Here is a 26,614-nt window from a genome sequence, read left to right on the forward strand (position 1 = left end):
CAGGGCTGAGTGGCTGAGCAGGCCCAATCCCAGAGCCGCACTGGGCTCACTGCGTGGACAGGCTATTGGTCAGTGTGTGGTTGCACCATGCCATGCTCAGTGTGGCAGCCGGTATCAAGCGGAGTGCCCCGGGACTGACCCTTGGGTTTTGTTCAACATCTTTATTAATGATCTGGACGATGGGATGAATTGTACCCTCAGCAAGTTCGCAGATGACACTAAGCTGCGGGAGAGGTAGATACGCTGGAAGGTAGGGTCCTAGATAAATTGGAGTATTAGGCCAAAAAAAACCTGATGAGGTTCAACAGGACAAGTCTCCCACAGTATTCTTGCCAGCAAGTTAAAAAAGTATAGATTGCATGAGTGGACTGTAAGATGGATAGAAAGCTAGCTAGATTGTCAGGCTTAGCAGGTAGTGATAAATGGCTCGATGTTTAGTTGCAGCCGGTATCAAGCGGAATGCCCCAGGGGTCGGTCCTGTGGCTGGTTTTATTTAAGATCTTCATTAATGATCTGGATGATGGGATGGTTTGCACCGTTAGCAAGTTGTCGGATGACACTAAGCTGAGGGGAGAGGTAGATATGCTGGAGGGTAGGGATAGGATACAGATTAACATAGACAAATTGGAGGATTGGGCCAAAAGAAATCTGATGAGGTTCAGCAAGGACAAGTGCAGAGTCCTGCACTTAGGACGGAAGAATCCCAGGCACTGCTACAGACTGGGGACCAACTGGCTAAGAGGCAGTTCTGCAGAAAAGGACCTGGGGATTACAGTGGACAAGAAGCTGGATATGAGTCAGCAGTGTGCCCTTCTTGCCAAGAAAGCTAATGGCATATTGGGCTGCATTAGTAGGAGCATTGCCAGCAGATCGAGGAAAGTGATTATTCCCTGCAATTCAGCACTGGTGAGTCCACATCTAGAGTATTGCATCCAGTTTTGGTCCCCCCACTACAGAAAGAATGTGGACAAATTAGAGAGAGTCCAGTGGAGGGCAACAAAAATGATTAGGGGGCTGGGGCATATGACTTACGAAGAGAGGCTGAGGGAACTGGGTTTATTTAGTCTGCAGAAGAAAAGAATGAGGGGGGATTTGATAGCAGCCTTTAACTACCTGAATGGGGGGTTTCAAAGAGGATGGATCTAGACTGTTCTCTGTGGTGGCAGATGAAAGAACAAGGAGGCAGATGAAAGAACAATGGTCTCAAGTTGCAGTGGGGGGGGACTAGGTTGGATATTAGGAAAAACTATTTCACTAGGAGGGTGGTGAAGCACTGGAATGGGTTACCTCAGAAGGTGGTGGAATCTCCATCCTTAGAGGTTTTTAAGGCCCAGCTTGACAAAGCCCTGGCTGGGATGATTTAGTTGGTGTTGGTCCTGCTGTGAGCAGGGTGTTGCACTAGATAACCTTCTGAGGTCTCTTCCAACCTTAATCTTCTATGATTCTCTGATTCTAAGCTGCTCTGAAATCCGAATCAGAGCATTTACATGGGGCTTTGCACCAGTCTGAACAGCAGTGTAAGTGAAACTGATGCAGCTCTCCCATGCAGACGTGGCCTTAGCCCCAGCTAGTGTAGCACATTGGCACTTCCCCACTGCTCCCTGACTTCTGATTGCGGCTGCAGACAGCAATCTAGGGAGGGACTGACCGCCCTTGAGTGTCAGCCCAATAAGAAGAGCCATCTCATGGCTGCACCACAGTGCCCACAGCGTGATGTGCTACAGACATGTCTCTTCATCACTGATGCCCAGCCACCAGCCAGGACTATCTCGCTGGGTCTGCCTAGCCCCCTGAGCAGTGGTGCCAGCAGAGGGCACTGCCGGGGCTGGCTCTGGGGGAGGTGTGCCACACAGGCAGGTTCTTCATTGCAGGAGGCTCATGGGTGCAGCCAGTGCGGGGAGACTGGGGACTTCCCTTCAGAGACACCAAGCTGTCTGCTCTGAAAATCGCTTCTCTTTGTTTGCAACCTGCTTCCCAGTCTTGTTCAGTGTCAGATAAGAGCTGACCCTGCTGAGCCCCCCGTGCCCATGTGTCTGTACCAGGGTGAGCATTTCCCTCCCTCCCCCGCCTTCCTCCTGCCCTCTACCCTGCCCAGTCCCACCATTCACCCCTGGCCCCATATGGCACTGAGCTGCATGCTGTCCGTTACACTGCCCCGGGGGTGTCTGTTCCCAGTCAGTCTGAGATGGGGGCCCAGATGCAGCTCTCTGCCCTGAGCAGGGGGCGTCTCCAGCCAGCCAGAAGGCTGAGGTTCTTAGGATACACACCCGGCAAGGGGTGAGAGTGGCCCTGCCTAGCTTTGAAAAGGGCTAGCCCGAGACCCACCCTGTGGCTGAGGCTTCCTGGCTGGTGTGCTCTGGGGAACACAAGAGCTCCCTCTTCTGCTTGTCTCTATCCACGTTGGGTTTCAGAGACAGGGAAGCTGCCTGGCAAAGATTTGGCCAGAGTCTCATCTAGGCCAGAACCCCAGGCGGGTCTCTATGCTTAATGCAGTCGCACCCCCTGCGCACACACCTGCTGCAGGTGCCCCACTGGAAACAAAAGCTCAGCAGTCAGAGCAGCTGCAGTGCCCTCCACCTCCTATGCTCCATGGCTGTCTGCCACGGGGATGTCGGGGCAGGCTGCAGGCTTTCAGATCAACAGGCGGAGGGAGCAGGGAAAGGACAGCTGAACCTAGAGGCAGGGAGAGACCAGTGACTGATTCATCACCCAGAGACCCCTTCTCCCTAGGGAGGTCGTGGGGCCCTGGGCTGTATGGGAGCCTGGAACCAGGCTGCCAGATGCTAGAGCAACCAGAGGCCACTCTGATTTCTACCAGAGGGCATTTTGGCAGCCAGAGCAGCCTAAAGATGGGTGTGCAGCACAGTCCAATCCTGGGCCCAGCTATGTCCCCCTTGGCCTGGATGGCTCCTACCTGGACCAGGTCACTTGGACAGAGCCCAAGGGATGTGCTCGGGGAGGGGTGGTTGCTGAGAGTGCCCAGGCTGTTCTCAAGCAGCTGAGTAACCCACAGATTGATTCCCCGGTGCAGACTCTGGGCTAGGTGAAATGGCGCCTTTCCTGTAGCACTGAGTCTCATCGCTGCCAGGGGCTTGTCAGCTGGCTGACCTGAGCTGGCTTGTTTGTGAGACCCAGAAACAGATGCTGAGGGGGGTTGCTGAGTGAGAGCTGTTTGCAATATCACTCAGAAGCCAGACCCTTCTCCTAGCACCCCCACGGCCCTCTACAAAGGAGAGGAAGGAGCATGTTTCTCATGTTACAGATGGGGAAACTGAGGCACATAGCAGGAGAGTGACTTGCCCCAGGTCACCCAGCGGGTTGGTGGCCAAGCTGGGAACAGAACACAGACTGCATGACTTCCAGGCTAGCCCCTAGCTTGTGAACCATGCTACCCCTCCCTGCAGGAAGTCTGTATTTGCCAGCGAATGGAGGGGAATGAAGAGTGTGTCTAGTGGCTGGCACAGAGGTGGATGCTGGGTCCCCTGGGCTCTGCCACTGACTCAACATTGGGCCTTGGGCAAGTCCTGAGGCCCACCCAGATTTTCACAAGTGGCCAGTGGTTTGAGGTACTGCAGTGGAGTACTCCCAGGCTTTGTTCTGCACAAGTGCCCCCCTGCCCAGCTTCTGTGAGCCTCTCAGTGCCACTGAAGAGCACAGCCTGGGTACCAAGTCTCCCTGCCAGTTCCTGACCCTGATCATCCCAAGGGAACAAGCATCCTCAGCTAGTGTCCAGAGGCCCTCCAGGGGCCCAGCATCCCACCCCAGCAACCAGGGCCAGGCTGAGGGAACCGGAGAGCTCTCTGGGAACATTAGCCTCTCAGTGCCAGTTTAATGAGGTATATCTCTAATGCCAGGCTCTTGTGGGCTGCTGGCATTCCCATTAGTGCAGCACCTGGGGCAGTGGCTGCAGGAGCTGGAGAAGGACCGAGCACCACGCAGGTCCACGCCATGGCTCCTCCCAGCCTTACTGTCTCTCACAGTGATCCCTGTGCTGCCTGTGGCAATGCCAAGCCCTGCCTGGCACAGTGCAGCCACCCTCTTGCCCACAGGCCCCACCAGTAACCCCAGCTGTGGGACCTGCTGCACCAAGGAACCAAGCTACATGTCCCTACATGTGTCCCCCAGTCCCCTGACATGTCAGCACTGACACCAGGAGAATCACTACCCTTTTCTTTGCCTGGTCCATGGCTCATGTCCACCAGGCGGGTAAATCCTCCTGGGACCGGGGTGCCTGGCAGTGACACCAGTGCTCGAGCCGGTAGCAGGAGGCTCTGCAGCCTTGGGGCAGGGCCAGCCTCTTGGACTTGGGGCCTGCTGCTGGGCAGGGAGGCCTGAACAACAGGGAGGGGTGCAGAGCTCCGGGCTAGGCGGCAATGGCTGTCATTGACATTAGGGCTCTGCCCTGTCATGTACTGGGCAGAAGCATTTGGAGCCTCTGGGCCCGGAGCAATGCATCTCTGTGTCTGGCAAGAGCCCCTTCTCGCTGGGAAGCCTACATGTGCCAACCTAGTGTGTGCGCCACCCTCTACCCATGTGCCAGCCCCTTCTGCACACAACACCTCCCCACATGTCAACCCCTCCACACACACTGCCCCTTGCCTGCATGCCAGCTGCTCCTCGCATGCCACCCCCTGCATGTGTGCCAACTGCTCTATGCGTGCCACCCACTACCCATATGTCATCCTCTGCCTGCATGCCAATCACTCCATGCATGCCGGCTGCTGCCCACATGCCACCCCCTCCACACTCATGCCAGCCCCTCCCTGCACACTGCCCATGTGCCATCTACTCCTTACAGGACAACCATTCCATATGCGCCACCCCCTGCCCGCACACCACCCACTGCCCACATGCCACCGCCTTCCTGCGCACCAGCCCCTCCACACATGCCATCTCCTCCTCATACACCAGCCACTCCCCGTGTACCATGCGCTCGCCCCTCTGCCCAAGCGCACCTTACGCTGCGCACCAATCCCTCCAACTCTTCTCTTCTCTTCCAGTTGACCAAAGCATGTTTGAGAATTCAAACACAGCCCCCACACCAAAGCTGCAACACAGCCTGTCTGTCTCCAAAGCCTCACTGGGGCCCCCCCCAGCAGCTCTGCCAGCCGCAGCTGAGGCTGTACTGCGGGTAGGGAGCAGCCAGCACCTTAAGAACCTGAGCAAGGCTGTCGGGGCCAAAGTCAACGACTTCCTGCGCCGGAAGGAGGCCGCCAGTCTGGGTGAGGTGGGAGTGACCGAGATCAATGCCAGCGCGGGAGCCGAGCTGTCAGGCGGGATGCTCGAGTTGCTGGGGGACCAGGCCCACGATGCAGGGTGAGTCTTCCCTCAGGCGTTGGCTGACAGACTGCATGCTTACCCCTTCCCTCCCCCTCGGCTGGAGCACATGCTTGGACTGCAGGGCCATGCTGCAGCCGCGGCGCAACAGCCCTGGCTGGGGGATGCTGCACATTGCTGTTCCCATCTCTCTGAGCCCCTCCTGTCCCGCTCTCTCCCTCCTGCATGCCCTGCCTTCCCCTTCCAATGGCATCTGGGACAGGCTGGCTGCAGGAAGCTCTTCCTGCTGAAAGGGGGTGACTCGTGGTCCAGCTTGGGACTCACTGCAATGTCCAAGGAGGAGGAGAGTTGCTGCACAAGGCCAGAGCTGTGCGAGGAAAGCTACAGGGTCCTGCCCTGTGGCACTGGGCTGCTTTTGCCCCTTTCCCATGGACCCGTCCCTACACTGAAGCCCTGTCTCTCCAGTTGGAAGCGAGGGCTGTGCGCTTTTCTAGGGCCGGCAGCAGGAACTGACCCATCCCAAGACAGCAGGGAGGGATTTGAAGCACTGGGTGGCCACAGTGAATAAAAGCAGCCCTAGGAACTATTTGACCTACTGCATTATTTCTACACCAGTAGTTTTTGCTCCCAGAGCCTGCCTGTCCAAAGGGCCTTCACTGCAGCACCCTACAGATGGGAAACTGAGGCACAGAGTGGCTGAGTGACTTGCCCCAGGTCACACAGGAAATCTGGAGAAGAGCAAAGAATTGAACTCAGGTGTCCTAAGCTAGCACCCTCTCTTGGCTCTCTTTCCTCTCTGCCATTCACGCATACATGAGTCGTTCTGCTGCTGGGAGTGTGCTTGTGTATATGTGATCTGATACCATACTAATGCCTTAGACCCCATCAAGCTGGCTCAGCGCTTGGATGGAAGTGTGTCCAGGGAACCCCCGGGCAGCTGTCAGCGCTGTGTTGGGTATTATTGTCGCTCACTGAAGGGCCATTGTGCTTGCAGGCGTGTGCTGTTGGAAACCTTTCCCCGGCTCGACCCGCCGCCCCCGGCAGCCAAGAAGCGCACACCCCGGGCTTTGAAGACCCCTCTGGACATGCTGATCTCCTCCCAGCCGGTGGTGAGCAGCCTGGAGTGCAGTGCCGAGGTGCTACCTGAGCAAGGCCAGGAACTCCTCAAGCAGGCTGCCCAGGGGGAGCAGTGGAAGGTGGCATGGGACATGTCTCAGCCAGAGGGCAGTGCTGAGCTGGGTGCTCCTGGCACAGCGGTGCCAAACGGGGATGGGCCCTCGCACAGCAGGGTCCTCTCAGTGCCTGACCTTATCCATGAGGAGAACCTGGAGGGCAAACTCAAAGCTGCTGACAGGCGGGCAGCGTCCCCGCCCTCCCCAGAGAAACCCACCCTCAGACTCAGCTGTCTGTTGGAGTACCAGCCCCCTGTGGGCGACGTCCGGCAAGTGGCACAGCCCTCCAGCCTGGAAAACGAGGGGCCCCACCCAGACCTCCTGTCCTTTGAGTAGCAGCCCCCATGTCCCAAGGGACTCAGCCACTTCCACCCTCAAGAACACCCCTCCCCATCTGCTGCATTGTGCCCTGCAGGCGTGGAGGTCAGGGTAGGGGGGCATGCTGACTACACTCTGGGGGTGCTTGGCAGTGACTTCTGTCCAGGGAGCTCAAAGAGAAGCCCAGCCCCTGCCCACTTGTCCCCTCAAACAATGGCAGGGAATGGGGGTGATTCTCGGGGCTGTCCACACAGTCACTGCCTATCCTCCCCCTGGCCTTTGGTGCAGGCTGTGCAAGCGAGCACTGCTCACTGGGGCCAGGCCTGCACAGGCACCCTGAGTGGAACTTCCATTCTCTCCCATCGGGGTCTCCAGCCATGCCCTGCACCCCCTGCTGCCCTCCTGTCCAGGTAGCTGTCTCACAAGCAGCCCTGGGGCTGATGGCAGGGGCAGGCCTTGTGCCATTTGCCACAGGTCCCTCTCAAGTCCCTCATACACAGTTCCTGCTCCTGCACTGGCTGGCGGCAGTGCCTGCATCTCCAGCAGCACCTTTCCCTGAGCTATGCAGGGTGAGGGCACTGGGCCTGGTCTCTCAGGGGAAGCCAGTCTGCCCCTCACACACAGATTGCCCCACTCTAGGGCTCCCTCAGGCTGCTCTAGCCCCTCTGGGCCATACCCCATCTGCAGCAGGGGCTGGTCTCTGCTGGTGGCTGCGAGAAGGGAAATGACTTGATGATGGCTCATGTGCCTTGAAGGCCATGGCCCTGAGGCACAGCCCACAGGACTGGTGTCTCCCACCTGCACTGTAAAATGCCCAGCGGCTGTCAGGGCTGCCCAGAGGATTCATGGGGCCTGGGGTCTTCGGCAGCAGGGGGCCCCCGCACTGAATTGCCACCAAAGACCCAGAGTGAGTGAAGGATCCTGCTCCAGGAGCCCTGAAAAACTCTCATGGAGGCCCCTGCAGGGCCTAGAGCCTGGGGCAAATTGCCCCACTTGCCCCCCCCTACCCTGGGCAGCCCTGGTGGCTGTGCCAGCTGGGGCCACGCATGCTCTGTCAGCCGCAGAGGCAGGATCACTCATTTCTGCCTGGGGGAAATCTTCCCCTCCCGCTTGATCCATCACTCTCCCAGCATGCACTGGGTACCGCTGACCAGGCAGTCTCCGTCCTATGCCCCTTTCTTACACTGCGCTGGTGCCAGTGTGAGCTCCCCACATAGGGTTGCCAACTTTCTAATTGCAGAAAACCAAACACTCGTGCCCTCCCCTTCTCTGAGGCCCTGTCCTGGCCCTGCCACTTCTCTGAGGCCCCTTCCCCACACTCACTCCATCCCCCCTCCCTCCATCGCTCGCTCGCCCCCACACTTGTTCACTTGCTCATTTTCACTGGGCTGGGGCAGGGGATTGGGGTGCGGGAGGGGGTGAGGGCTCCAGCTGGGGGTGTGGGCTCTGGGATGGAACTAGGATTGATGAGTTTGGGATGCAGGAGGGGGCTGGGGGCTGGGGGGTCGGGCTGAGGGGTTTGGAGTGTGGGAGGGGGCTCCAGGCTGCTGCAGGAGATTGAGGTTTTGGAGGGGGTACTGGCTCTAGGCTGGGGGTGCAGGATCTGGGATGGGGCCAGAAATGAGAGGTTCAGGGTGCAGGAGAGGGCTCTGGGCTGGGGCCGAGGGGTTCTGAGTGGGGTGTTGAGGGCTCTGGCTGGAGGTGCAGGCTCTGGGTGTGGCTGGGGATGAGGGATTGGGGTGCAGGAGGGGTCTCCAGGCAGGGCAGAGGGTTGGGATGCAGGAGGAGATGCAGAGTGCAGGCTCCAGGATGGAATTAGGGCATTAGAGGGGGTTCTGAACTGGGGCAGGGGTTTGAGGTGTGGACTCCAGCCCTAAGTGGAGGGACAGCTATGGGGGCTCTGCACACGGCCCCTGCCTGCAGGCATTACTCCCACAGCTCCCATTACCCTCTGTTCCCGGCCAATGCGATCTGTAGAGCCGTCGCTCTGGGTGTGGTCAGCGCACAGAGCCCTCATAGCCGCGCATCAACCTAGGAGCCGGAGGGACATGCCAGCCACTTCCGGGAGCTGTGCACAACCAGACAGGGAGCCTGCCAGTCCCGCTGCGCCGGCAGCACTGCCAACCAAACTTTTAATGGAGCTGCCAGGGTCCCTTTTCGACCAGGTATTCTGATCTGCCAAACAAAGGGGCCACAGCCCTTTCTGTACGCACATGCGCACATGCCTCTTCCATGTCTGTACCCGCTGCAGTGAGCAGGAGAGACTCCGACTGTATCCTTAAAGCCCTCAGGTGCCTTTGTCTTTCACAACAGTGCCTAGCAAGCAATCCCTGATTCTGGGGGGACATAAAGCCAGGGAGAACAACCTCTATCTGCCATGCTGTATGGAGCTGAAACCAGCTGGGGGCATTGTGAGGAGCCAGAATCTTGGATGCTAGTTGCCTGGGAGCTGGATGGGCTGGACCCTTTCCTGCTAAGGGGTCTGAGTTCCCTTCATGGGTCTGACAGGTGGCAAGCGATGGTAGGGGAGGTTGGAGTTGGAGCTTACTCTAGGGCTTGCTGTTGCCTCTGGAGGTTGAACACATGGAGCTGGCTTGAGAGCTCTGTATTTTATGACACGGCCAGCTCCAGTGGTGGAGCACAATATGCAGAAGTGTATCTGAGACTGGGGGCATGGAAGTGTGCATGTCACAGTGGCAAGTGTGAGCCTCTCAGTGCGTCTCAAGGAAAGGAACTCCTCATCCCTAGGAAACGGGCTCTGGCCAGGTTCAGAGACAGAGAGCAAAAAATATCAGGTGGAAAATCCCCAAAGGCCAGATTCTTGGCTGGTGTGAACTGACATAACACTATTGGACTTAAGTGGAGCTCTGCTGATTCATTCTGGGTGGGGATTGGGCCTGAATCTTCAGGGAATGGAGGGAAGTGTACATTTCCCATCCCAGCTCCACTAGAGCCACCCATTGCAATGAAACTTTCCTGTTCACACCAGGGTTTAAATTCTCATAGAGTATTTCCTGGAGCCCCACCAGGCTTTCCCCAACATGCTATGCAAACTCCAGGGGGAGTGAAAATATTTACCAGAGCTCTGCTCCAGACAGCGCTGGCTGAATTTCAGCTCTGGTTCAGACCCATTGCCTTGCCTGCACTGAGGGAAATGCACAGTTCCATTGCTGAGCTGATAGGAGGGGCAGGGGCAGAAGACCAGGCTTTTCAACTACTTTACAAATGACGTTTTGTCAGTGGAGACAGTTTTGTACCATCCAAATCCACCTCATTGTCCTACTGAGGTAATGAGGCCATGGCTATTGATGGGTCCTTTGGTTTGGGAAACAGACACTATGAGTAATGTACTAGCCAGGCTGGGTGCCAGCTGCTGGGAGGATGTCCTCTTGATCTTTAATGCCCAGGGAAAGGGACCATCTGAAAATGAATGATACATACAAAAGAGTCCAATGAGTGCTGCAATGTGCCAGATGATTTTTGATACAAAATGAATCATGTATATGTGTATAGATTCTGTATATGTCCAAAGCTACAAATAGAGATCTATATAGAAGTATACAGTTTCTGTAAGCACCTACATAATGTATTACAGAAACACCAGAAAGTCCCTTTGTGTAATGAAGCAGTCTCCCACCGCACCAACATTTTGAAAAGCCCAGATTTAGCCCACTGTGCTTGGAGAGCCTCTCTTTATATCATTTAGGATGTGTAGGTATTCTGGAGGAAATACACAGATTGCACAATAAAAACTTTTTCTCCAGTGTGATGAGTTTTCTCAAGGATAGGTGAGTCCAGGGAAATGGGCTTGTTCTTCGAGATGTGTTGCTCATGTCAATTCCCTGCTAGGTGTGTGTGCACCCCGTGCACCACTGCTGGAGATTTTTCCCCTTGTGGTATCCATAGGGCTGGCTCTGGAGACTCACACTCATGCACTGGTATAACGGGCGTCGCCAGCCCTGCATCCTCTCAGTTTCTTCTTGCTGCCCGTGATGGTTGCTGGAACATTGCTTTCACTTCAGCAAACCTCTAGTGGTTTTTCCTGATTCTCACTGTAAATCATTGTTAGTAGTTGTTGTTACAGTTTAGTGTAGGATCGTTTCTCATTGTTAGTTAGTCCTCTTACAGGACATTCCTCAGGTTCGTGGTGGGTCACAAACACTATCAATTTATGGTGCTCTGCTTCAGACTATCAGCAGCAGCTCCAAGAGTCTTCATGAAGTGTATGGCAGTGGTTGCTGCCTTCCTTAGACGCAGAGGAATACAGATTTTCCCATACTTCAGTGACTAGCTGATAAAAGGCTGCTTGATGGACCAAGTTCAGAACAGCATCTCGGTGGCAATGACCACCTGTAGATCTCTGGGTCTTCTCATAAATGAGCAAAAGTCGACATTGATCCCAGTGCAAAGGATAGAATTTATAGGAGCCATGCTCAAAGCCTCTCAAGCCCAGGCATTCCTCCCAGAAGCCAGGTTCAAAGCCATCACAGACTTGATCTCTGCTGTTATCTCACCTGCTGATGACTGTCCAGGATGTCTGCAGCTTCTGGGCCACATGGCGGCATGTACTTATGTCGTGCGACACATGCACCTGCACCTCAGACAGCTCCAGAAGTGACTTGCCTCACTCTGTTCACCAAGTTTGATCCTCACTATCCCAAGGTCAGTCCTAGCTTCCTGCTGTGGTGACTGGACCAAGTGTCAGTCCTCTCAGCTGTGCCCTTCAAGACCCCGCAGCCTGCGATAATGCTGCATGTCAGAGCTGGAGTGGGGAGCCCACCTCAGCAACCTCAGGACTCAGAGTCTCTGGGCGAGAGACAAGATGCCTCTCCATATAGATGTGAAGGCGCTCAGGGCAATCCACTTGGTATGCGAGGTGTTCCTCCCCAAGCTTGCAGTGCAAGTGTTGACGGACAATATAGCAGCGATGTTTTGTGTCAACAAGCAAGGAGGGGCCTGCTCCAGTGTCCTTTGTAAGGAAGCCCTCGGGCAAGGGAACTTCTGTGTGAAGCATTCTGTGACACGTTTGGTCACAGGGATCCCCTTGGGACTGTCATCTGATGTGATGAAATTACTTCTGAACCTGTTTTCCCTGCCAGCTTGGGACTCCAGAACCCTGCCTTGTTGAGCCAGACATGCTAGCCTGCTGCAACACAGACTCAGGGTCTGGACCACACCCCAAAGCTGCAGACTTTAAGCAAAAACAGCTTAGCAGGTTACTGCTCCAGCACCCATACATGCAGTTCCCAATGAGATCCAAACCCCAAATAAATCGATTTTACTCTGTATAATGCTTATGCTGGGTAAATTCATAAATTGTCCACCCTCTTTAACACTGATAGAGAGATATGCACAGCTGTTTACTCCCCTGGGTATTAATCACTTACTCTAGGTTAATTAATAAACAAAGTGATTTTATTAAGTATAAAAAGTAGGATTTAAGTGGTTTCAAGTAATAACAGAGAGAACACAGTAAGTCACAAAGCAAAATAAAATTAAACATAGTAGTGTAAGCCTAATACATAAAGAAACTGATTACAGATAATATCTCATCCTCAGAGATGTTCCAATAAGCTTCTTTCACAGACTAGACTCCTTCTTAGGGTACATCTACACTACGGGATTATTCTGATTTTACATAAACTGGTTTTGTAAAACAGATTGTATAAAGTCGAGTGCACGCGGCCACACTAAGCACATTAATTCGGTGGTATGCGTCCATGTACCGAGGCTTGCGTCGTTTTCCAGAGCATTGCACTGTGGGTAGCTATTCCGTAGCTATCCCATAGTTCCCGCAGTCTCCCCCTCCCATTGGAATTCTGGGTTAGATACCAGTGCTCTGATGGGGCAAAAACATTTGTGCGGGTGATGCTGGGTACAGCCTCACCCCTCCCTCCGTGAAAGCCGCAGACAACCATTTTCGCGCCTTTTTCCTGGGTGAACTGTGCAAACGCCAAAGTACAACAACATGGACCCTGCTCAGATCAAGACTGCAATCGGGAACATTGTAAAGCACTCACGTCGGATTCTCATGTAGTCTATGCTGAACTGGGACCTGCAAAGCCAGGCTAAGGAGAGGCGGCTACGGCAGAGCGACAACGAAGTAATGAGGAAATGGACACAGAATTCTCTCAAACGTGCGGGCCCTGCGCTTTGGAGATCCTGCTGGAATGCGCAGAGTTCTAGCATTGAACGCCGATTTTGTGGGCCCGGAAACAAGCACAGCTGGTGGGCACCGCATAGTTTGCAGGTGTGGGACGATCGCAGTGGCACAAACTTTCGCATGCGTAAGCACTTTCATGAAACTTTGTGATTTGCTTTCCCTGCCCTGAAACACCAGAATACCAAGATGAAGCAAGCCCTCACAGTTGAGAAGCGAGTGGCAGAGCCCTCTGGAAGCTTGCAATGCCAGACAGCTACGGTCAGTCGGGAATCAGTTTGGAGTGGGAAAATCTTCTGTGGGGCCGCTGTGACGCAAAAGAACAAGAATCAACTTAAGCTGCTGCTACCAAAAGGTTGTGACTCTGGGAAACGTGCAGTCATAGTGGATAGCTTTGCTACAATGGGATTCCGTAACTGGGGGGGGGGGGGGGCGAGGATGGAACCCATATCCCTATCTTGGCACCGGAGCACCAGGGCACCCAGTACGTAAATCGCAAGGGTACTTTTCAATGGTGGTGCAAGCACTGGTGGATCACAAGGGACATTCATCCAACAACCAATGGGATGCCAGGAAGGGTCATACGTACAGTCTCAGAAACTACTCTGTTAAGGCTGCTGCAAGGGAATTACTTCCCAGACCAGAAAATAACATGTGGGGATGTTGAAATGCCTGTAGTTTATCCTGGTGACCCCTAGCCTCCCCTGATCGCCATTGGCTCATGTAAGCCATACACAGGCAGCTGGACAGTAGATGCAGGAGTCTGTCAACTAGGAGCAAGTGCAGACATGGTGGTAGAAAGCGCATTTGGCCGTTAAAGGGCGCTTGCGTGCACGTTTCTGACTCACCAAGCCACAGCCAAACCAATGTCCCCTTTGTATTGTGCTTGCTGGTGCGTCCACAGTCTCTGTAGAGTAAGCGCAGTGTGGAGGGAGGCAATATCACCTGGCCAACGCTTATGGCAGCCATACACCAGAGCGTTAGCAAGTAGCACACACGAAGCGGTGCACTATCAGAAGCTTGAAACGAGTCTTCAGAGCCAGAGTACGATGTGACTGTTTGTTTGTTCCCTTGAGAACCCCCCTTGATTAGACTCATTCCTGTAAGCAACCACACTTCCCCTTTGATTACAGTTGCTTAAGAATAAAGTCACTATGCGTTAAAAAATATGTATTCTTTATTAAAAAGCTCATTATAAAAGAGAGAGAACTGACAAGGTATCCAGGTGTGTGTGGAGGAGGATAGAGGGAAGAAAGGCCACTAAAATATTTCAAAGAATGACAGCCTTTTGGTTGGGCTGTCCATAGGGGTGATGGAGCGGGTGCACGAAGCCTCCCCACCGTTCTTACCACGTCTGGGAGGAGATATGGAACATGGTGAATGGTGAGGTGGTTACACAAGGCTGCAGTGGCACTCTTGACCCTGCTGCTGTTCTTGAAGCTCCACCAGACGTCGGAAGATGCAGTTTGAACACACAGCAGCCCAGCGTTGCATCCCGCCACCGCCATCTTTCCGCACATCTTCTGATCTCTCTTGGCGCCACTCTCACACTCTCGAGCTGCCCTCCTGCTCACGTTTACTGGCATCTTCCTTTATATTGATACACATCCTCCACTCATTCAGATAATCTTTCATTGTGGTTACTTCCATGATTCCGAAAACTTCGTCTCGGTCTTTTTTTCTCGCCTATCTGAGATAGCCTTCGGATGGAGTAGGGGTTGAAAAATTTGCAGCTGCATGAGGAGGTAAAAAAGGGAGAGATATTTTAAAAGATACATTTACAGAACAATGGTTTACTCTTTCACAGTGAACAACACTATTCACCTTACATAGCACATTTGATTTCACTACAAGGTTGCATTTTGCATCTTAATATTGAGTGCCTGCGGCTCTGTGTTGAGATCTCACAGACGCAGGTCCAGGCAGCAATTCAGCTTGCATCGGCCATGGAAGCCATTGTCTTTCAGCTTCTGCAGCTCTTCATACACAGTGCCTTCCTTTCCAAATACCAAGCAAGCCCTTCATGCTGCTTCTTTCCTGTTAACATGCAGTGCAGAAACACTCCCCATCCAATCTCTGGGAGATCGCTTACCCCTCCCCCACGTGTGGCTTGGTATCATGAAGATCATGCTATCACCTCCCTTCCCTCCCCCACACGCGTGGCTGGTAGCAGGGAAGATCTCTGCTAGCCAACCGAAAGCTCAGCGCCATTACCCCCCTCCCCTCCGCCGTTGGCTACCTGCAGGAAGGATTTCTTTTAAGCAGCAGGCAAACAGGCCAGTAGGAATGCCATCTCTGTCCCTAATTAATTCCTGAATTTCAACCAGATACCATGAACGATATCACTCTCCTGAGGATAACACAGCGAGATAAAGAACGGATTCGCTTGAATGCCAGCAATCATCAGAACCATACGCTAGGCTAGCTAGGCTTTGTCATGCAACAATACCAGAACTTGCTACCATGCGGTGTGTCAAGTGTCCTACCATGGTGGACGGAATAAGCTGCTTGTCCAGAAACCTTCTGCAAAGGCTTTGGAGTACCTCCAGAGAGCTTCATGGAGATGTCCCTGGAGGATTTCCACTCCATCCCAGACATGTTAACAAACTTTTCCAGTAACTGTACTGGCTGCGAATGCATCCCAGTCCCAGGGCAAATCAATCATTAAAAATGCTTGCTTTAAACCAGTTTATATTTAACAAAGCTACACACCAGAGATCGCTTCATGGCTTAATTGTCTGGGCTACTGCTTGGGAGGCTGGGAGGGTAATTCCATGTGTAGAAAAACTGCTGGCTGTGGGTAGAATGGAGTGCTGTGTGCTCTCTGCAAGCTCTTCTCCTCTTCCTCCTCCTCATTCTTCCCGTCCGCAGAATCCTAGCCATGCTGAGATTACCACCCCACCTCGGAATCCCCAACAGGGGTGGGGATGGTGGCAGACCCCCAGAATTGCATGCAGCTCAGCATAGAAGCGGCATGTTTCGGCCCTGCCTTGGACCTCTGTTTGCTTCTTTTTTCTGGTAGGCTTGTGAGCTCCTTAATTCACTCTGCACTGCACTGAGTCCCTGGTGTGGCCTTTTCCATCATGCCTTGAAAATTTTCAAATTTTTTCATTTGTCTTTGGAACGGAGTTCTGTTAGCACAGAATCCTTCTCCCCATATAGCGATCAGATCCAGTACGTCCATGCGGTCCCGATTCCTGGACGCTCTTTCCGATCCAGGAACGCATTGTTACCTGTGCTGGTGAGCTCTCCATGCTGGCCAAACAGGAAATGAAATTCAAAAGTTCGCGGGACTTTTCCTGTCTACCTGGCCAGTGCATCCGAGTTCAGATTGCTGTCCAGAGCGGTCACAGTGGTGCTCTGTGGGATACCGCCCAGAGGCCAATACCATCGATTTGTGGCCACACTAACCCTAATCCGATATGGTAATACCGATTTCAGCGCTACTCCTCTCATTGGGGAGGAGTACAGAAACCAGTTTAAAGAGCCCTTTATATCAATATAAAGGGCCTCGTTGTGTGGACGGGTGCAGCATTAAATCGGTTTAACTCTGCTAAAATCGGTATAAACGCGTAGTGTAGACCAGGCCTTAGTCTGGGCCCTGGTACAGTCCTTCTTAGGTCCAGCAGACATTTCAGGTGGTAAGCAGGGATTTTCTCATGACTGGAAGCCTCTTTTGTCCTGTTCCACCCCCTTTTATAGCTTTGGCACAAGGCGGGAGGTTTTGGTCTCTCTGGGTCCCCATCCCTCCTTCTCATTGGAAAAATACCAGATTTAAGATGGATTTCATTATCAGGTGACATGGTCACATGTCACTTTAAGACTTCTAGTCTGCATTCCCCATGGGCTGGCCCACATGTACACAGGAAGGCTTTCAAGTGACTACAGCCATTTACAACTGATTGTTTCTGGAGCACCCTTAATGGGCTCCACTTAATATATTTACATCAGTGATACAAGTTTATATCTTATTCTCCTAACTCCAAATACAGAAGTAATACATGCAAACAAATAAAATGAACACACTTAGTAAATTACAAGGTTTCTAATGACACCATACAAGGGGTATTTAGCGTAAAGCATATTCTAGTTATGTCATATTCATAAAGAGTATTTCCATAAAGCATATGGAGTGCAACGTCACCCATTCCATCCACATAGAGGCCATGCACCTCCCAGGGGAATCTGTTCAAGCAAACTGCCTCAGCAGGTCCTTCTCCTCTCACCACAAGTGGTCTCTCCACCTGGAGATAATCCAGCAGTTGGGGACTCCCCAGGTGGATCTGTTCGCCACAGCAGAGAACAAGAAGTGTCACCTCTTTGGCTTGAGACTCAGTCTGGGCAGGGGCACACCATCCAATGCCTTCCTCCATCCATAGTCAGATGGCCTGCTGTACGCTTTTCCACCAGTTCCTCTGGTTCACAAGGTGCTCCTGAAGATAAAAGCGGACAAGGCAAAAGTCATCCTGATCGCTCCGGCGTGGCCTTGCCAGCATTGGTTCAGCATGATCCTGGACCTTACAGTTGCAGTCCTGTGGACTCTCCTACTCAGACCGGCCTTAATCTCACAGGATCAAGGATGGCACCTCCATCTGAACCTCGCAGGGCTGCTGCATGGCTGAATCTGGAGGGGTGAGTGTGTTTTGAGCAGGTGCAGCAGGTCTTGATAGGTAGTAGACAACCTGCTATCAGGGCGACCTACTTAGCTAAGTGGAAACGCTTCTTGTGCTGGACAGTTGAGTGGGGTCTTTCTCCGTTGCAGACATCATTGCATCCATCCAAGAGTACCTTCTCCAACTAAAGCTCCAAGGCCTGTCACTGTCATCTATAAAAGTCCACTTGGTGACAATATCAGTGTTCCATCCCCCGATTCATGGCAGGTTGGTCTTCACACAGGAAATGATGGGCAGATTTATCAAAGGGCTGGAAAGGCTCTATTTGCAGGTTTGTGCCCGCATGCCAATTTGAGACTTGCATCTGGTGCTGTCTAGGCTCACCAAATCATCTTTTGAGCCTTCAGCATCATGCTCCTTTCTGCTGCTCCCCTAGAAGGTCCCTTTCCTGGTGGCGATCACTTTGGCAAGAAGGGTTTCTGAGCTTCAGGCTTTAACCTCTGAACCCCCTTATACCACCTTCTTCAAGGACAAGGTCTGGCTGTGTCTCCACCCAGCCTTTTTGCCCAAGGTGGTGTCACAATTTCACATCAAACAGGATATCTTTCTGCCAGTCTTCTGCCTGAAACCACAGAAGTCAGAAGAATGGTGTCTGCATTCTCTGGATGTAAGAAGGGCCATAGCCTTTTATATTGACAGGACAAGACCCTGTCACAAATCAATACAGGTTTTTGTTGCAGTAGCAAACAGGATGAAGGGCCTTCCAGTGTCAGCCCAGAGGATCTCCTCCTGGATCACAGACTGTATCTGAGCCTGCTACAAAAAAAGGGGTCCCCGCCTCCGATCATTATAAAGACACATTCCACAAGAGCTCAGGCATCCTCAGTGGCCTTCCTGGCACGTGTACCAATACAAGACATCTGTAGGGCCGCAACTTGGTTATCAGCGCATATGTTTGCATCACACTACACCATCACCCAACAGGCCAGAGATTATGCCAGATTTGTCAGAGCAGTGTTGCAAGCTGCACGTCTGTGAACTCGGAGCCCACCTCGAGGGTTCTGTTTGTGAGTCATCTAGCATGGAATCGATATGAGCAAGCACTCGAAGAAGAAAAAATGGTTACATACCTCTCGTAACTGTTGTTCTTCGAGATGTGTTGCTAATGTCCATTCCAAGATCCGCCCTCCTACCTCGCCATAGGAGGTGGTGGCAAGAAGGAACTGAGAGGGTGCAGGGCTGGAGGTGCCCCTTATACTAATGCATGAGTGCAAGCCTCCAGGGGTTTGCCAGAACCAGCCCTATGGATACCCCTTGGGGAAAAATCTCCAGCAGCAGTGGAGCACTGCACACACACTCAGCATGGAATTGACATGAGCAATACATCTAGAAGAACCACAGTTACGGAAGGTAGGTAACTGGTTTTTACACACAAAACTGTGTTACAGACACAGATAGGAAGTGCCTGTGTAACCAATTGCCTGGGCACTGTCACTGGGCATTGATGGTGCTGGATATGCCCACTCCTTGCTCCAGAGAGAAGTGCATCACACTCTACACACGCACACATCTCTGACAAGATGTCCTCTTGGGCAGGGGGAGGGGGAGAAATGCCTCAGATCCAGCTTTGCTGTTGAGTTCAAACCTGCATATGTGAGTTAGGGTGCTTAGATATGTCAGACTAACAACAACAGACCCTCACTGAGGCCTCGATCCCAAGCTTCACTTCACATGAGTTGCCCCATTGCCTTCAAATCCTGTGGGTGGTGTTGTGTTGGGGATGGGGGAATATACAGCAGCTCCCCAAACTCTCTCTGTCTCTCACACACAAACAGATCACTAGTTTTCACCCAGTTCAGCAAAGTAGACAACTGCATGTTCAATAAATATAGAATAGACAGTATTGCCAACCTGATCCATTTCAAAATAGTGAGTTGGGTACCAAAAAATCATGAGATTGGTTAAAAATTATGATATTTAAAAGAAATCAGTGTTGGGCTCCTTTTCTTGGTGTGAAGATTTCTGAGTCTTTAAGGATCGCTCAGGTTATGTTTTCAAACATTTCTCCACCACCTGGAAGGCTCGAAACTTATTTTTTAAATTAAAGTTGACACTCTTCCCAAATGACAGGCTTCCAGAACCTAAGGCCTTAAGAAACACGATTATCAGAATTGGCAACATAGGAGTCTCTGGAGGCACAGTGGATATGGGAATTACAGACGAGCATAGGGATGGATGAGGGCAAAAGAGTATTGGGGTTTATAGAGACCTATGAGTAGTGTAGCAGGTATGGGGGTTCTAGGGTGGCATAAGTGTAGGTGGGGTTATAGGATAGTGTGAGGTATAGGGACCTGAAGGGAGGTAGTATAGGATAGATATTGAAGTGCATAGCAAGTATGAGGCTTATGGGAAGTCTAGGGAATACAGAGATTATAGGAGGTATAAAGGGAGACAGGAGCTATGGAGTATTGGGGTATATGGGGGCCAATGGGCATTATAGGAGATATAGAGACTTGAAGGTATCGGGGCTTTATTGAGGGATATAGGTATGTACATGGACTTCAGGGTATGGGGGTATAGAATATTAGAGTTGGAAGAGATCTCAGGAGGTCATCTAGTCCAATCCCCTGCTCAAAACAGGACCAATCCCCAACTAAATCATCCCAGTCACGGCTTTGTTAAAGCGGGCCTTAAAAACCTCTAAGGATGGAGATTTCACCACCTGCCTAGGTAACCCATTCCAGTGCTTCACCCCCCTCTTAGTGAAATAGAGTTTCCTAATATCCAGCCTAGACGTCCCCCAATGCAACTTGAGACCATTGCTTCTTGTTCTGTCATCTGCCACCACTGAAAACTGTCTAGCTCCATTCTCTTTGGAACCCCCCCCTCAGGTAGTTGAAAGGCTGCTATCAAATCTGCAGACTAAATAAAACACAGGTCCCCTCAGCCACTCCTCATAAGTCATGTGTGCCTCAGCCCCTAATTTTCGTTGTCCCTCTTGCTGGGACTCTCTCCAATTTGTCCACATCCTTCTGTCTAGTGGGGGGACCCAAAACTGGCACTAGTACTCGAAGGTGTGAATTTGAGTGAGAAAAGAGACACTGGGATTATGCTGCAAATGCAGGAAGAGGAAAAGAGTGGAAAGTGTTGGTGTTCCACTTTATATGGATTTGGATGGATGTGGAAAAGGCAAACTGAGCTCAGAAAATGTAAAAAGGACTGCTTAAATGGTGATCCACCTGGAAAAAAGGGGAATAAGCTGGTTTTTGAACAGAGATCTGTTTCATCTTCTGGCTAAAGTCAAGAGTAATGTCAGTGCAATAGCCAATACAGTGGTTGCCATTACACTTTCATCATCACCAACAAAAGCCATAGAATTAGCACATTTACTTTTATTTCTTATTTTCAGTGTAGGAAAGGACTGTTTGGTGGCCACTGTACAGCTGTAGCTTTAAAATTTCTCATATCCTACAGGGATTTTCCTTTCTTACAGCTGAATTCCATTGAATATCACTGAGTTCTTGCATGTTTAAAAAAAAAAACCTATAAGATTGGAGGAATGTGAATATATGTTTTTTATTCTTATATTATGAGGGCTTGGGGAAGATCAGTTTTTCCTGCACTGGCAAAGGGACAAAGTGTATAATCAGTTAGAAAAGATCTCTAACTACTATGATTAGAAACAGGTGAAAATAAGGAAGACAAAATTTTAAGGAAAAAACAGAACATGGCTTTATTTAAAAATGTTGTTTTTCATTTGAGGTGATGAGAACACACAACAGAAATTTGAGCAGTGTCCTATGTGGGAAGTATCCTGAAGTCCTGATTCTTGTATGTTAGAAAGTATGATATTCATGCATCAAACAGGGGATTTGGGGGACCCAGAACTTTAATTGTTCAAGAGAAATCTTTTGCCTGGTGTTTTCTTTCACCAATTGGAATTGCTGGGCACCTTGGGGAGAGAAATTATTTGCTGTATTTTCCCAAACAAAAGGAATTTGCCTGTCAAAAGGCTTTTCTTTCTATAGTCATCAAGACTGTAGCGGGATACTGTTATATGATGTGGAGAAGGAAAGTGTGTGTATAAGTAATGCAGAGACAGATGAAATACTGTAGATCTGTAGGAAAAGGGTACAAAAGGCTCTCATGGAAGTGGAAACATTACTTACAAAGACATTAACCATGGGTTAAAATAATGAATTGATAAAGTAAGTTCCAAATCAGACTTCCACAAGTCCTTTCTGCAGTGGAGGTACTCCAGGTCATGCCAATAAGTGGAGGGGCCTTTTCTTTCAGGTTGGACTATCTTCAGTTTCAATAGCTTGTTTTGTTTTATGTTGTTTCCCCCTCCCCCCATCCCCTGCAGCAACACTGGTAATTGGACACCTCCCACTTTCCCTTCCCCCCAGCAACATGGTAACAGGACCCCTCCTCCACCCCTTCCCCCTGGCAACATCTGTAATGGGACCCTCCCCCCCAACATCATCGATAAGGGAACCCCTTACCCTCCCCCTCCCCCAACAACGTCGGTAGCGGGACCTCCCACGCTACCCCCCTCAGCAACATTGGTAACGGGGCCCCTCTGACCCTACCCTTCCCTCCCAACAACATCAGTAACAGGACCCCCACCCTCCCATCCCCCTGGCAACATCGGTAACTGGATCCCCCCTGGCCAGGATTGGCCCCCCGGGACCCTGCACAGTATCAGTAATAAGGACACCCCCCCTCTCCCCCAGGTCTCCCAGCAGTGTTGCTAGCTGGCACTGGTCAGGACACCCAGCACATCCCTGCAACATGTAACTGGGAGCACCCCCACACCCATCAGTAAAGGAACCTGTGGCCTGGGACTGTCCCTGTGTTGGGGGCTGGATCAGCAACTCTTCCCCTCTTGTAACATCAGTAAGCAGAACACCCTCTTGTGCTACTTGGTGGGACCCCTGTCATCCCCCCAGCATCTGTAACCAGGGCCCACCCTGCATTCTCTGGGCCAGGACCCCACCATAGGGGCCAGGACCAGCTGGAGCCTCCTGCATGCCCAGGCCTAGACTCACTGTTCCTCTAATAGCAGTCATCAGGACCTCCTACCCCCTCCAAGACCTCATAAGTGGACCAACTGGGAACCCCTGTGCCCTCCAGCCAGGACTTCCTGGCAACATCGGTAACTGGGACCAGTTGGGACACCCTTAATCTTCCTCCCTATGCCCCTGTGTTAGACCATACTGTACCCCATCCCCGCTGCAACATTGGTAACCAGGTTCCCACCCCACAACCCGCCTATCCTACCCCCGGCAACATTGGTAATGGGATCCTCTGACCCCCTAGGTGTGTGCGCGCACGTGCGCACACACACACACACACACCCTCCAGTAATCAGGACCCTTGGCACTGCCTACAAGTCAGGCCTCCATGGTCATGACCCTTCCCACAACATCCATAACCAAGATCACCCACACAGCATGGGTAACTGGGACCACCCGGGGCCTCCTACATGCCTGGACTGGGACCCCCTGCACTATCCCCTGACATTTGTAACCAGGACCCTGCATCCCACAACCTGGACCCCCGCCCCCCACATACACACTTTCCCCCACCCCAATAACTAAGACCAGCCAGGACCACTCCTCCTAATCCCTGCAACATCTGGGACTATGCCATGACCTGGCCAGGACCCCCCTGTACTCCCACCGCTACAACTTCAGTAACTGGGCTGGGACTCGACCCCCAACACCTCCAGCTGGGACCCTATGTAAAACTGGTAATCAGGACCCCTGCTGGTCCTCCTGGGCCCCCTACTCCCACCCCCAGTAACCAGGACAGAGCTAGGAGAGGACCCCCATTCCCCCCCCCCATAACATCAGTGATCAGGATTCAGGACCCCAACACTCCAGTCTCTCCACAACACTGCAAACTGGTACCCCCACCTTCCGAGACAGAACCCCCAACCCCCTGTCCCTACTGCAGCATCAGTAACTGGGATCCTTACTGCCTCATGAACCAGAACCCCCCAGGTCTACCACAGCATCAGTAACCAGGACTCCCTGACCCCACTCTGCAACATCAGTAACAGGGACCCTGCCAGCTCTGGCCTCTCTCTCCTTGCACCCTTACGGCATCAGTAACGGGGACCTGGACCCTATCAGCCCTGGCCCCCGTCTCCCTGCCCCTCCACAGCATCAGTAATAGGGACCCTGGCCTCTGCCAGCCCTGCCCCCCTCCTTCCTCCTGCACCACCACAGCATATCCTCCTCTCCACATGCTACATCATCAGTAATTGGGCTGGTCCAACTGGACTGGAACCCCCACCCCCACCCCCCACCACCACCACACTATTGGTGACAGGGCCAGTACTCCCACCAGGCCTGGCCCTCCCACCATAACAACAGGGACTACAACCCTCCAACAACATTGGTAACCAGGGCCCCCTTCCTCACTAGCTCACAACTCTGTACCGCCAGGCCAGCAGCGCACTCTCTCCAGCTATAATGTCAGTAATTGGAATGGGGCCCCTCTTACTGCAGCATGATGTAACTGGGACCACCTGCATAGGCTAGGACCTCCCCAAGATAGAGACTGCCGCTGCAACATCGATAACCAAGATCTGATCTCCTCCCCTCACCACCCCTGTCTTTGATCCTTCATTGCAGTATCAGGAGCCAGGACCCAACTGCCCTGGGACAGAGATCTCCCTACCATCGCAACACAAGTTACCCAGACTCCCCCAGCATTCCCTGGGATCTCCCACCAAGCTCCCCCCCCCCACCCCCCCGCCCCCTCCAAAACACCCCCCCCCCGCCCTCGACACGACACCACACACCCCCACTGTTCAACATCAGGAGCCAGCGGACCCCTCCACAGCAGTCAGTAGATGACCTGTCTTCTGCCCCTTTCACCATGGCCTGGCCTCCATCCCCCTCTCTAGTGTTATGAGAATTATCTAGAGTTGGAAGGGAGCGTCAGGAGATTATCGTAAGTCCAATCCCCTGCTCAAAGCAGTGACCCACACCAGCTAAAATCTCCCGCCACAGCTTTTCAATGGCCGGCCTTGAAAAACCTCTAAGGAATGGATGATCCACCCTTGCTTCTCCTCTTGGTACCCTTCTAGTGCTTCACCACCCTCCTAGTGAAATAGTGTTTTCTAATATCCAACCTAGACCTCCCCCACTGCAACTTGAGACCATTACTCCTTGTTCTGTCATATGCTTCCACTGAGAACAGTGTAGGTCCATCCTCTTTGGAACCCCCTTTCAGGTAGTTGAAAGCAGCTATCAAATCCCCTCTCATTCTTCTCTTCTGCAGACTAAACATTCCCAGTTCCTTCATAAGTTGTGCTCCAGCCCCCTAATCATTTTTGTTGCCCTCCACTGGACTCTTCCTAATTTTTCCACATCCTCCTTGTAGTGCGAAGCCCAAAACTGGACACAGTACTCCAGATGACACCTCACCAATGTCGAATAGAGGGGAATGATCACGTCCCTCGATCTACTGGCAATGCCCCTACTTATACAGCCCAAAATGCAGTTAGCCTTCTTGGTAACTGGGACCTCCCCCAGGCTGTGTTGGGACCCACAGCCCCTCCCAGCAACATCTCTAACCGGAGCTCTCCTGAGCCAGGATGGGGACACCACCCTCCCAGCCCCAGTGACATCCTGATGGGGCCCCCACTGCAATGTCGGAAATGGGCTGGGACCCCTTCCTGGGGAACTAGATACACCTGCTCCCCACAGCAGCCTGAGGAACTATGCCAGAGTCACCTCTTAGGGCTGCCAACCAGCCCCCTGCAGCACTGGGCATGGGAATGTCCTCTGCACAACTCCCCCACTGCCGCAGTGGTAATCAGGTCAGACCAAGGACAGCCCACCCCACAACCTCCAATTACCAGCCCCGGTCCCCCATGTGGGTAGGCTGTGCTTTGGGCCAGAGTGGATCTGAAGCTGGGGGGAGGTGCTTTGTACCCTCCTGTGTTCTAGGGCTTTTCATTCTGCAGCATCTGGCAGATCGATGTGGAGGGGGGTCTGCCCTGAGACCAGGTGCCACCTATATGGCTGCTGCAGGCTGCTAGCCCTGCCTCCCTGTGCCCATGCTGGGCAGGGGAAGGGAAGAGTGATGACATGTGCATCTAGCCTCTGGCAGAACCAGTAGGAGTTTTGATTAATCTGCTTGTTCCTTGCTTGGAGTCCACAGTGCAAATGTAGCAAGAAAAGGGTTAGCAGGCTCGTTCTGTATGCTCCCAAACCAGCTTGTTCCCTCTTCCCCTCCCCACCACGGCAGTGCAGGTGTCATGTGAGGGGAGAGGCAGGCATCAGAGGCCTGTCTGCTGGGGGATTTCCAGGCCCAGCTGACCACATTTTGTTTTCAGCCTCTGTACACTCCCTCACTGATCTAAAGAGAAGCAGAACGGGTCTAATGCTCAACTTGGAGTCACTTTGAATTCACCAGCTTTGCCCTTATCTGATTCCAGTGACGCTGTATGGCGTGTTCACCAACCACTTCTCTGCAAATGGCCCTTCTCGCTGCCTCCTGCTGGAGCTGCTGGACATCAGTGTGTCAGAGCTGCTTCTCTACTCCAGCCATCAGGGTTGCTCCATGTGGATGATCCAGCACTGTGCCCGTGATGTGTTAGAAGCGCTGTCTTTCCTTCACCACAAAGGCTATGTGCATGCAGACCTCAAGCCACGCAACATCCTGTGGAGTGCAGAGGAAGAGTGCTTTAAACTCATTGACTTTGGGCTTAGCTTCAAAGAGGGGAATCAGGTTTGGAACACTGTTTATAGGAGCACTTAATTCTGCTTCATGTCACTGTGCTGTGCTCCTGTCAACTCTCTGCAGCTGTGTGGATTTGCTTGGCTGGGAACATCAAGGGGCTGGTGACTCTTTAGGGGTTACCCATCTCTGTGGATCATTATTGAGCCAATGGTCCAGCTCTGTAGGAATGCAGATCCAGTCGGACCAATGGTCCATATTGTGGCCAATAACCAGATGCTTCAGAGGAAGGTGCAGCTAGGAAGTTGTCAGCTCCTATGGTCAGTTTCTTCCTAAGCCCAGACAGCTAGTGCATGGCCTGTGTCCTGGAACAT

At 52.4% G+C, this 26,614-nt stretch overlaps 2 protein-coding genes across 4 annotated transcripts in view; both read left to right on the forward strand.

Moving 5' to 3' along the window:
* NOS1AP (nitric oxide synthase 1 adaptor protein) overlaps nucleotides 1–10,534 on the forward strand; it is a 169,913-nt gene extending 159,379 nt beyond the window's left edge. For all 3 annotated transcript variants that reach the window (XM_032790954.2, XM_032790956.2, XM_075067992.1), the window contains 2 exons: nucleotides 5,001–5,316; nucleotides 6,272–10,534. In XM_032790954.2, coding sequence (XP_032646845.1) covers nucleotides 5,001–5,316; nucleotides 6,272–6,785 — 830 coding nt within the window. In that variant the 3' untranslated portion in view covers nucleotides 6,786–10,534. The remainder of the gene's footprint in view (nucleotides 1–5,000; nucleotides 5,317–6,271) is intronic.
* A 15,466-nt stretch (nucleotides 10,535–26,000) lies between these two features.
* LOC116831151 (UDP-N-acetylhexosamine pyrophosphorylase) overlaps nucleotides 26,001–26,614 on the forward strand; it is a 90,733-nt gene continuing 90,119 nt past the window's right edge. Inside the window, exon 1 of the mRNA XM_075067987.1 lies at nucleotides 26,001–26,291. Coding sequence (XP_074924088.1) covers nucleotides 26,124–26,291 — 168 coding nt within the window. The 5' untranslated portion in view covers nucleotides 26,001–26,123. The remainder of the gene's footprint in view (nucleotides 26,292–26,614) is intronic.

Source organism: Chelonoidis abingdonii, chromosome 7 (assembly GCF_003597395.2).
Source record: "Chelonoidis abingdonii isolate Lonesome George chromosome 7, CheloAbing_2.0, whole genome shotgun sequence".
NCBI classification, from domain to species: domain Eukaryota; kingdom Metazoa; phylum Chordata; order Testudines; family Testudinidae; genus Chelonoidis; species Chelonoidis abingdonii.